Source organism: Bacillus rossius, chromosome 16 (assembly GCF_032445375.1).
Source record: "Bacillus rossius redtenbacheri isolate Brsri chromosome 16, Brsri_v3, whole genome shotgun sequence".
NCBI classification, from domain to species: domain Eukaryota; kingdom Metazoa; phylum Arthropoda; class Insecta; order Phasmatodea; family Bacillidae; genus Bacillus; species Bacillus rossius.
The window spans coordinates 30416146-30429188 of NC_086343.1; the positions used below are offsets into that span (position 1 = coordinate 30416146).

A 13043-nucleotide genomic window follows, 5' to 3' on the forward strand; every position below is an offset into this window, starting at 1 on the left:
TCAAGTCACCTGCGGGCACATAGTCGCAAACATACTATCTCCCGCATCACTGTGTGGTCAAACCAGATAGCTCGACAACAAAACTCAGAGTAGTTTTTGACGCATCGGCGAAGGATTCGTCGGGGACCTCATTGAACGATGCCTTGCTGACAGGTCCTAAACTTCAAAAGGAGATTATAAATGTCATGTTATCCTTCAGACTACATACCATTGTCTTCACTGCGGACATCAAGCAGATGTATCGCCAAATACAAATACATTCAGACTGCTGGGATCTCCAACGAATTGTGTGGCATTTCTCGGATAAGGATCCCATTCAAGATTTTCGCTTGAAAACAGTTACCTATGGAGTTGCTCCGGCTCCCTTCTTGGCGCTTCGTACCTTACAACAGTTGGCTGATGATGAGAAAGAGAAGTATCCATTGGCATCAAAGGTTTTGACTACTGATGTGTATGTTGACGATGTGGTCACTGGCTCCCACTCCCTTGAGTCGGCGCTAACGCTTCAACGGGAGGTGATAGACTTATTGGCCAGCGGAGGTTTTCAGTTACGGAAATTTGTCAGCAATCATCGGGCGCTTCTAGATTGGCTGCCTCCTGAAGACGTAGAGATGTCGCAATCTCTGTCGTTGGACAATGGAAACGGGTATGCTGTGAAGGTTCTTGGGGTGGAATGGAATTCAACCGCTGATACCTTTTCGTATAAGACACAACGTTGCACCAATCCTGCGACAAAACGAAACATCCTGTCGGCTGTCGCCCGAATCTTTGACCCACTTGGATGGCTTACTCCGCTGCTCATGTTTTCAAAACATCTGATCCAAACACTTTGGTTGAAGCAGCTGGACTGGGATGATGTACCATCATTGGATATTGTACACTCTTGGAATCAGTTCAATCGTGAACTTCCTGTATTGTCATCCCTCGCCATCCCGAGACTCGTTAAGGGACCCCAAGGTTGCTCATACCAATTTCATGGCTTTTGTGACAGTTCTGATGTTGGCTATGCTGCAGTATTATACTTACGTGTCAGTGGACCAGGATTAGAAGTTACTACACATCTCATCGCTGCGAAATCAAAGGTGGCGCCAGTGAAAGTTGTGTCTCTGCCTCGTCTTGAGCTGTGTGGGGCACTGTTACTGGCCCGTCTGCTGCACCATGTTACCAAATTGTATGCAGAGGTCAACCCGTCATCAGTAGTGGCCTGGACGGACTCTCAGGTGGTAATCGCATGGTTGCACACATCGCCCCATCAGCTTAAGACTTTCGTCGCCAACCGAGTTAACGAGATACAGAACCTTACTTCTGCAACAATTTGGAAGCATGTTAAGTCCGAGCAAAACCCTGCAGATTGTGCCTCCCGAGGTTTGCTGCCCGCTCAGTTAATCACACATCCATTGTGGTGGTCTGGGCCACCATGGTTGCGAGAGTCAGAAGAGTTGTGGCCATCTGGTTTGACAACCAATAAGTCGCTTGATCCAGTTGTGTTGCAAGAGCACAGGCTTCATGCCCTTATGGTTGTTCCTTGTACCGAAGACCTAGCTGCCCTTATCTCACGATGCAGTCGTTTAACCAAACTTCTGCAGGTACTTGCCTACGTTCTTCGTTTCAGTCATAACATTAGAGTTTCAGTGGCATCTCGTATGACGGGGAATCTGACGACTGCAGAGTTGGATAAGGCTCTACAATTGTGTATTCGTCATGTCCAGTCTGTTGTGTTCGATAAGGACTTATCTGCCCTGCAGAAGGGTCAACGCCTATCACCACAGCTTCGAAAACTTGCCCCCTTCCTGGACAGGTCTGGGTTGTTGAGAGTAGGGGGTAGATTACATCATTCTAGTTTGCCGTTTGGTCAGAAACATCCCCTCTTACTTCCGAAAAAACACTTCTTGACAGAGCTGATCATTAGGCACTGCCATAACCAAAATGGCCACCCTGGACTGCAGGCTCTGCAGGGAATCCTCAGAGAGCAATATTGGATCCTAGGTGACAAGCAGGCCATCTCTCACTGCGTGCAGCATTGTATTCGATGTTTTCGGGCCAAGCCAGTGTCCTGTCAACCAGCGATGGGCAACCTCCCTGATATGCGAGTTCAACAGGTCAAGCCGTTTCTTAGAACAGGAGTGGATTATGCAGGGCCTTTTGTTATTAAGTCCAGTTGTCTGCGGAAAGCACCTCGTCAGAAAGCCTATTTATGTTTGTTTGTGTGTTGTGCTACAAAGGCCGTACACTTGGAGCTAGTGTCAGACCTATCCACTAGTGCCTTTTTGGCTGCCTATAAGCGTTTTATCGGTCGGAGAGGTAGGGTTTCCGATATATTTAGTGATTGTGGAACGAATTTTGTTGGGGCAAGCAACCATCTGACAGAGTTGCAGCAGCTGCTAGGCTCTTCAGATCATCAAGCTGTTGTGACAGACACTTTCTCATCCTATGGTACATCCTGGCACTTCATTCCGCCTGCTGCCCCCCACTTTGGTGGTCTGTGGGAAGCTGGGGTTAAGTCGGCAAAGACCCAGTTGAGAAGGGTCATTGGTGATCAGGTGTTAACCTTTGAAGAACTCTATACTCTTCTAGTTCAAGTGGAGGCAGTATTGAATTCGAGGCCACTTTGCCCTGTGAGCTCTGACCCCCATGACCTCAGTGCCTTGACTCCTGGACATTTTTTGACATTTGCACCGTTGGTAGCAGTCCCTGAGCGCGTGCTTCCAGATACGCCCCTGCCACCTGCCCAGCGTTGGTTGTTGGTTCAACAAATTCATCAAAACTTCTGGCGTCGTTGGAGTAGAGACTACCTCCACACTCTACAGCAGCGGGTAAAATGGCAGGTCTCAGGATCTTGCCTTATACCAGACCAGATGGTGTTGGTGAAGGATGACCGTCTGCCCCCGCTACAGTGGCAACTTGGTCGCATCATTGAGCTTCACCCTGGTGCAGATGGGGTTCCCCGCGTGGCCACCGTGCGTACCAGTAAAGGGACAGCTAAACGCCCGGCAGTGAAGCTCTGCCCCCTGCCATGCGATGTATTGAAGTAACCTCGTTACTTCAAGGTGGCCGGGATGTTCTGACTTGTGTATATAGTTTGAGACTGTTTAGTGTAGTGTATAAACTTTGAACATTTTAAACTTCCCGCCCTGCAGGGCATTGTGGTTGGTCACTCTGGAGTGGCCAGGAAGTAGGTTGGTGCACCTGCGCACAGGAAGAGGACAGTCGACAGTCTGACAATCAACATGGTAGTGAGTGGACGTGGGTTACTATCGCGACTCGTTTTCAATCGAACTATAGCTGTTTACAAATGTTGCATCTGCTAATTATTTCAGTCCACATCTCTTCGTGCAACAGTAAGAATAGACTGTGGTCCCATGCGACTGTCTTTTGGAGAAATTCCTTTACTTTTGTTCATCAGGGTGACCCTCGGTACACCATGGAGCCTAGCAGCAGTAGCAAATGGTAATCCACGTTGAACATCTTCTAATGCCTTTTCCATTTGGATCATGGAGTAATCCAGCATTTTGCCTTTTATAGGAGGCATTGTTGGCACTGAAATTAAAAACTTGATGTTATGTACCAGTAGTGGACACTCTTGTATTGTACCAGTGCTTAACAGTGTCAACTACTGGATCCAGTATTCAAAGACAAAAATTTCCACAATGTGGGTACTTCTTATACGGCAATGTAAATAAATAACTTGTCTTATATCACTATTCATCATTTATTATTTGTTCCAGTAGTTGACATGAACTGTCAACTACTGGTGCAACATACTTGTGTGTGTTCCAGTAATTGACACACCTAATAACTATAATTTTATTGATTACATAACATCATTATTTTATTTAATGTATTTAATAACATGTATCAAGTACTACAACAGCATTTTTGTTGCAAAGATATAAAATACAATGCAGTTGGCAATAGAATGTAGAAACTCACCTGCTTAAGTATTTTTACAAGAGAATAGTACAATAATCATTTTACCAATACAAGTATACCTGTCATGGCTGATTAACTAATGCTTAATGGGTGGTTTCCTAATGTCTCAAGTTCACCATAGAGTACAAACATCAGGTTACATTTTTGACATTCAAACATTGTTATGAATGCACCCATATACTAATTTTTTTATTATTAACTAAAATATGTCAACTACTGGTACACTGTCAACTACTGGTACAGTTACCTTACGTATAGGTACCATGTACCTAGATATTAACTTCTTTAATTTAGCATTTTCAAGCGATTTACCAAAAAAATTTTACTTAAAAAATTTTTTTTTTAATTTTTCCTCACATATTGGTCGCACCTCACTTTTTTTTCATAAAATTTGGTAAAATTGCTGCGACGATTATGCGAGTAAATACGATATTTGTTATTTCAAAGTGTTAGTATTAGAAGTTGAATTGAATACATATTGTTTATTATTCATTATCGTATTTTTAAAGTTCAAATATCCGCACAGTCCTAGTAACAATGGAAACATCACAGGTATACGCATGTTATATTTGTAAGACATAGTACATGCTAACACAAAATGTACAGTTTGAATTGATGACTATGTTTTCTTAACTTTGCCTTTCTGCAGAAATCAATATATTTTTTTCCTAGAAGAGAGCCTCTTTTATATGTTTTCACGTGATATTGTAGTCTATGACCATGGCTTAATAAAAATTGTCCAGATTATGAAATAATAATAGTGTCATGGAAATTTGCTGGAAAGTGATTACTATTGACGCGTGCCCGCCCTCCCTATATTAAATATCACGTTACTTTACGTGATAATTAAACCCAAAACGAGTTTTAATAAGTTCAGAAGCAATTCAGGGAAAAATGTTTCTGCAATAGGCCTACTTACGTAATATGCGGCGACGAATCTGTGCGACGTCGTAGGTTAACAAAGTGACGAAAAATAGAATAATTCATTAAAGCAACCAACCATCTTCGCCCTTTATTTTTTTTACGTCGCTATAACCACACATATTAATGCACTTCAGAATATAAATGTAAATATGGACGAGTTATGTATACAAATGTATATTTTTCTCTTGCCACAGCTAAACATGTACATTGTGACGCCATCTTGTGACCGGCGAACTACCAACTGTATTTATATTTTATAATAGTATAAATTTAACTAATTAAGTTGTGAAAGCAAGTTTAAATACTTTTTAATACATAGGATTGAATATATATGTATGTACATATAATTATTTATGCCACGTTTATCTTTTCTTTTTAATTATTAATATCTAGTTTATACTTCCACCACCAGGGCAGGGAAATTTCGGCGAGATTCATGCGCATGCATCTCATCCCTTCCAAAGAGGAGTTAGTTCGCCCCTCCCTTCATTTCTTCGTTCCCGCGCATTTCTCCCTATATAAAGGCGAGGTCATCCACCTGAAAAGCAGTTGATCGGCCCGACGGCCAGTGAGGCTGGAATCCGCCCACTGGCCATAGGACGATCATAGGGGGAGCAGCAGAACGACTGGCTATCCGTTTTCTGCTGCTCGCACCCCTCCTTCGCGAGTCAGGCCATCCGAGGACCTATCTCGGCCTAGGGAATATGTCTCCCTTCCCCCCCCCCCTCCCTTTTCTTGACGATAGGGCGTACGGTGTATAAATTCTGTGTATGTAGTGAAAGCCGACGCAGGCGACCAATGGAACTGTTTGGACATTCAGGTCAATAAAAGTTCCTTGTAAAACACTGACATTTTTAATGAATAGTTTAGTCCCTATCTCTCACCCCACTAGCTATTCGCCTTCACCAGCCAACTGCGAATCCTGCCGCAAGACCAGCAGCTCGACCTTCTCTACCCCTGTAAACAGGATACCTGGCTCTCACCCCAGAGGGCTCGGTGCGAGAGGAGAGGAGGACAACAACACTATGTATTTTCCATCTTCTTAACTGATGGAACATTTCAAAACCCTCGTAAATTTGAAACCTCTCTTAACATTCTGAATCTGTATCATCAAGGGTCTTCTGCAGTTAGTCGTTAAAAGCTTGCAAACCTTTACCGTACAGTTACCATTTGTTAGGTTTTTCCATTTGTAGGTGAACTGAGACAATGGCATTGAACTGCACAGCGCAATGTGGCTGCAAGTGGATTGTGTGCGCAGGCAGTTGGGGCCCACACCTTATCATAGTTCCTACCTCTGTGATGCTCAACTGGGAGATGGAGTTCAAGAAGTGGTGTCCTGCCTTCAAGATACTCACGTACTATGGCACCCAGAAGGAGCGCAAGATGAAGAGAACCGGTTAGTATGTTCCCGTAACTTTTATTTCAGTTTCTAATGGTTTTAGTCTGGTGAATTCTCTTAGTGGCCTTGTTGTGTTTGTCTTTATCTTTGTTCTTTAAACTAATATCGTGCCGTTACACATTTATACAAGTATCAAACTATTTATAATTAGTGTTTAGAAAATTATTTTATATTCAATTATTTTATTTTACAATGTTCTTTAAACTAATTCTTGTTCTTTTAACTAATACCTTGTCTTTACAGGTGTACAAGAATAAAACTTTTTATAATTAGTGTCAAGAAATGAATTTTATATTCAAGTATTTTATTTTACAAAAAGAAGTGCCTGACTGCTCAAAATGATTCTGATTTAACTTGTTTATAAGGTATAGGTGTAGCATATTTTAATTTTGAACTGAGTTTTTCACCAAAATCTAGTATTTTTAAGTCACATGGTCATAGATTTTTACTATTTCATTTTCTTTCCAAGCTAAACGAAATTAAAATATTTTTAATAAAGTGCATATTCTACATGTTTACAAGGGTTTTTGAAGCACACTTAATAAGCCTGTAGCTGCCTCAGTACTTAGATTTACAAAAAAATATTACTTTAGTGTTTGAAAATATTTGTAAGAAACAACTTAGTGTTAATGATTTTTTTTTTTCCAAATGTATTACGGAGTACAGAAGCCTGAAAAATATTTAAGGAATTGCATTGCAAATAGATACTTTTAATTTAGTAAGTTAATTTGCAATACAGTAAATTCCTTTTAAGTTTCTCACTACAGTAGAATCCCTCCCGAACGACCCCCCTCTGGAACGACCAGTTTTCGAGGAACCGTGAAAAAATTAGAAAAAAAATGAGTAAAATCTGATGAAAAACAAGTGCGCTACACACTATGTACGGCGCTGCGCGTCACGTTTTTCTTGGCGAGCACTGTACTGTACTGTTGGCAGGCGCACACATGCCTAAAAATAGATACCACCCCTCCAGAGTCCAGACTGGCCACCCTAGCGATAACGGTAAACAGTGGTGCGCATGCGCATTTCTGTTGCCGTCTCGATCCCGTGTCTTTGTCTTGTGGCTTGTTAGTGTGATCTTGCTCGCTGGTGGATACGCTTCTTTTGCTTGTTGATTCGGATATTTCTTGGTTTTTATTAGGCTTCTGCGAGCAGAAGATTTTCACTTAGAGTCGAGCTCGAGCGAGTTTGCTAAAATACTCGCGAGTATCGAGTCGAGTTCGAGTTTTTTTTTTTTTTTTCAGTTTATTGCACATAAATTTACTGTGATGGAGTAATAAAATGTGAGAACTTTTGAGAAAAATATGGAAATAAAAAAAGAAACCATTATCATTGTTAGCCTACTAAATAGATAGACCTACATTAGAGGTCTGCGAGCCTAAGAATTTTACTTTGAGCCAAGCTCGAGCGAGCCTACTTGAAAGTTCTCGAAGCTTGAGCTTTTGTGATACAGTTACACTTTTGGGAAATTATTTTTACCTTAAACTTAGTAGGTATAATGTTTGAATAAAGTATTAAAATGAAGTGGGCTATTTAATTTTGGGTAACTATTTACAGAGTGCTTTTATAATTTGCACTGCTAGGAAAAAAAACATGTTTTCCATTGAATCTAACCTGTTTCCATTGGTTCATTAGTAACTGATATCATCCAACTAACATAACCACAGTTTACAAGTACGTATATGTTTGTGTAAATGTAACATAACTTTGGAATAATTTCATCCTTGTCAATTTTTCTGGAGTCCTTACTGAGCTTCAACTAACTGAGCACCAAAAATCATGTTGTTTGAAAAGTACATTCACATTGTTTCAACATTTCCACTTTTCGGCACAAAAATTCTGAGAGAGATTGTCATAGAGTATTAAATTCTGTTCTTCAATCTATCATGCAGAAAAATAATTTGTTCTGCACGTTCAGGAGTTAAATTAGCTCTACTATTGGAGATGGTGTTTACAGCAGATGAGAAGCATCTCTCGCTGGCAACCTGTGTGGCTGGAATGCTTTAGTAAAATTGTTGGTAAATATGTAGAGTCGCGGTATATGCGGAAAAAAAATGCTAAAATTCCGAAAATACTTTTATTCTATGCTCTTTCACTTCCTCTTTTCAAATCAAACGGCGGAGATAAGAAATTCCAAATACTTTAGGAATATAGAATTTTTTAATTTTCATCACAATACCTGGGTATTCATGCGGCGATCACCATTGTTTCTGGTTTACGAGTATCTATTATGTTTCTTATTGGACAATTTTGTCACGTGACAGTTCCGTGATTGGCCAGTATTCAAATGAACCAATACGTGATTATTTATTTATTTATTAATCCGTCGGAGGTATCGCGACGTAGGTGAACGACTACATTATTTCCTTCTAATGGCAAAGGAAATGTACCCGCCTCCAACTTAGGTGGGTTTTTAACGTTTCTAATTTTAAAGTCTTATTTTTTATTTGGATATTGTCCGGGTTTGTTAGGTCAGGTCAGTTACATTATAAATACTTTAAAACTAAAGAACCATTGAAATTAATTCACATTATTTTTTATGTCCGCTTAGTTTGAAAGTATTAATAATGTAACTGACCTGACCTAATCGACCATTTTATTTATTACGCATTCACGAACACACGGCAAAATAACAAAAATGGCGTCGGTCTAATGGTTGTACAGGTGTTGTATTGCAAAATTAAAAAATTCTATATCTCCTAAAGTATTTGGAATTTCTTATCTCCGCCGGTTGATTTGAAAAGAGGAAGTGAAAGAGCATAGAATAAAAGTATTTTCGGATTTTTAGCATTTTTTTTCGCATATACCGTTACTCTACATATTTACCAAATTGTTTAACCTCAAAATTAGTGTCAAATATCTGTAACTTGTCATTAAGTTTAATCAATTTAAAGTAATAAAAATAGAAGCATTTTACTTAATTCAATTTACACTTGCAAAAAAAACTTACGCACAATAAACCTACATGGAAATTAGTCTTTTTCAATGTCCTGTAGTCTGAAATATGTTTACTCATGTCATCAAATGTAGAGCTGTACTGAAGAAGCCGATTTTGCCAATATTTAGTTGAATCGGCATTTCTGCCAACTTCCAATACTCTTGTTAATTTTCGGCCGATATTACTGAAAAACGAAAGAGACTGCCATAACCTAAAAATCCACGAGTACCCTTTTCACTTTTCGTAGTAGTACTGCATTCTTTCAGATCGCATTATTTCTTAGCAACATGTGCCAACCATACATATCAAGATTTAACATCCTTTTTTTTTAATATGTCCTAAATAAATACATTACCATCACGGTAAATACACATCTCGGTTATTACGGCAACTATAGTGCAAATGTGGTAACTATCATGCTTCTGCAGTAGTTATGGTATCCACAAAGAATCTTTAGTTCTTTTTATGGTAATTATCTTAAGATAACTATTGGAATTGTACTGTAGTTATGGTACATCATCCATATTTCTTCGTAAGTGGTTGTTCATTTGTCTTTTCTTCATATTTATATTTACGTGCGCCATTACTGGCAGGAATTTCATAAAAATTTTAAACGGGACTTTATATCACACATTTTATGGCGTAAATGATGAGACCCCGGACAATTTAAACGCTTTTTACAGTAAAATGCGGGAAATGTTTCCGCATAAAGCGGGAAATACTTCCGCATAAAGCAGGAAAGTGGTACATTAAAACTATGCGGAAAATTATAGAAGTAAAAAAAAATTCATCACGGAAATTCGTATATCCCGGGTACGTAAAAATTATGTGTTCATGTATACGGTCGATCATGTTACATTATAAAGTAAAGGATAATAGTGTTGTAAGACTTTTATTCCCTTATAATGAGAGTCTTTTTTTTTCTATAGGTAGAGTGCAAGAAAAGCTCGCTCGAATTTCGAGTTGTTGAAAAGCCACGAGCTCGAGTTCGAGTATTACTAAAAAACTCGACTCGAAACTCGAATTTCGAGTAGTCGCAGGTGTCTAGTTTTTATTATTGTTGACGACTTATTACGCTTTGTTTCTTGGACGCCGATTTGGTTAGTGGTTTGATTTTGTGAAATTTGTATATTGTTGACGACACGCGCATTTGTTTTTGGATTTTGATTTGGTAAAATTATTGGCTTGATTCTATGAACGATTGTTGACGACACACGCAGTTTTATACGGATTTTGATTTTTTTTTTTTTTGGGATTTTCGTTTCGCATTTGTGAAAATGAGTGCCAAGCGAAAAACACTTTCGCTAATGAAAAAATATGAGATCATCCAGGAAGTGGATAAGAAAACAATTTCCAAGACTAAGATAGCGCAGCAATACAACATTCCGAAGTCTACTCTCTTCACGATTCTCAAACAGAGAGAAGATATTGTGAATGCAGTACAGAAGCAAGGCCGCAATGTGCAACTGAAAAATTTGAGGGGCGCGACGTACGAAAACTCGGCCGCTCTATATTTCAAACCACCCAGTTACGTACCATGTAAAATAGATTTTTGGCCCGACCCTTATTTCTAACAACCTCAGCTGTCACACTTTTAAAACCCATGGAAAATACTCTGACGTCCGCTTCCCTTCTCACGTCGGTTGGTTATTATGTCCGCCGCTCGTTAGCTCGCCTGGCGCCGAGAGACGTGTCCGGCGCGGCGGGACGAATGGTGACGCCGAAAGAGTGGGGGGAAGGGGGGGGGGGGCAATAAATGGATAAAAAATAAACTACCCACGTTACATAACGTTAGCACGATGTTATTTTTAAGCTGCCCAAATAAAGGACGGTTCTTTCCGTGAAATGGCCGGGGGGGAGGGGGGGAAATTTGCCAAAAATTGCCCAAATTCTCTGGAACGACCCTTTTGTAAGTACGACCGTTTTTTCGGGAACCGTGAGGGGTCGTTCCAGCGGGATTCTACTGTACTTAGAAATTAGCTGCATGATTATAAATGCCAATTTTTTGTTTCATAATTTAAATATTTTAACAAACCTTTTGCAGATAACCTTAACCATTGCATCAGACTTATTATAACGATAGGATTCAATATTTGTGTTCGTGATTTATTTGTTATTCAAATTCACATCCAATTTGAACTTAAAAACGTACCTGTGCACAGGCCTACTTCTAATACACGGTTTCGTCATTTGTTTTTTTTTTATTTAAAGTAGGTCTATGGCCCTAAGTTTTTACTTCATATAAATATGAATAATATAGTCACAGTAGAGTTATTGTTTGTATGTATGTGTGTGTATGTAAATTATTAATTTTATAGTCTCTATGCTGTATATATATATATATATATATAACTTATTTTACCAAATGTTAATGAGAGTTAAAAGAAACCATTGATCTAGTGTAGACCAGACATGGTGGTTTTTGTTGTCTTCTATTATTCTCATATAAACGTAAACTAACAAATGTGTAGAGATAAAATTTGGTGTGCTTATTCAGCAATGTGCAACTGTTTGTAGCCTCACGAAGGGAAATGTTTATTAAATTGCTTGCCAATTATTTTCCTTTGCTGGAATTCGTTTTGGATACGTTCTGGAATACGATTCGCAAGTTAGGCTACGGTTGTGCCCCAGCATGGCAGTCCTAATTTTCTACCTTATCCAAACTGTCCTCAATATCTTAACATCAATGTTTTTTGGGCTCATCGTCGGGAGCGTTTGTTCCAAATCTTGCTTTGTTTAACTGTACATTTTCTCTTCTCATTTTAAGTTTGTTAGTTGGTAATGCTTTTATTCAAAGAATACATAACTTGGCTGTGGACGTCATGTAATATTTTGTCGGTGAACAATGGCAGTTTGTGCGTAGGGTGGACAAAGCCAAATGCCTTCCACGTGTGCATTACATCTTACAAGCTGGTGATCCAGGATCATCAGAGCTTTCGACGCAAGAAGTGGAGGTACCTGATCCTGGATGAAGCGCAGAACATCAAGAACTTCAAATCGCAGCGGTGGCAGCTTCTCCTCAACTTTCAGACGTTGAGGTACAAACTTTGTTTTTCACTGTAGTATTTATAGCTACATAATTTCATCATTGTTTGCATGGTAAGGTGCTTAATTCTTTTTAAGGATTGTAGTGAAAATAGTGACAACGTAAGCATGTATTTAGTTCTGTTGATCATTCTCCAGAGCCCTTTGATTTAAAAAAAATAATAATTAATAAATAATGAGAATTGGGCTGGATAGGGAATTTTGTTATGGAAAAATTCAGGTAGGGAATAATTTTCTTACGTTTAATAGGCCAGAATTGGAAAGCATTTGGGCTTATGTTTTTCAAAAATTTTAATTTTATTAAAAGGGAAAATGTTGTCCAGTTTATTGTTTGTACCTAATTCTAGTAACTATACAATAGAGGCGGGTAATATTTAAATATTATAAAATTCCTTTGAATAAGGCTATTCATATTTATTTTATGAGACCAGCGAAATTAAACTTGAAAAACTTATGCGCTGGCTACATTTTTGTAAGCGGTAAACAATGGTGACGAAGACAAAAACGTTTGAAAATGTCTTTAAAAGAAAATTTACACATTGGACAACTTCGTATTTCTGTTAATTAAATAAGTATGCGGTAACATCCGAATGAATATTATATTTCAACTTTAAAATACATTGTTTATACTGGAAAACTACCTACACAAAGCGCTCAAAATTTAAAAACATCATGGAACGTTTTTGCGAGAAATTTTTTTTCTCCAAATTTTTATGTCCTCAAATAACGGTGTGACGATGATGCGATAAAACACTGTATTATTATTTTATTATGTCTGTTTTTAGCAACTCCCCCTGATTACTCCTC

The 13043-nt window shown here is 38.9% G+C and overlaps 1 protein-coding gene across 1 annotated transcript in view; it reads left to right on the forward strand.

Moving 5' to 3' along the window:
* LOC134540351 (helicase domino) overlaps positions 1 to 13043 on the forward strand; it is a 329560-nt gene that overhangs the window by 99570 nt on the left and 216947 nt on the right. The window contains exons 13-14 of the mRNA XM_063383024.1: positions 6113 to 6250; positions 12055 to 12229. Of these exons, the coding sequence (XP_063239094.1) occupies positions 6113 to 6250; positions 12055 to 12229 (313 nt within the window). The remainder of the gene's footprint in view (positions 1 to 6112; positions 6251 to 12054; positions 12230 to 13043) is intronic.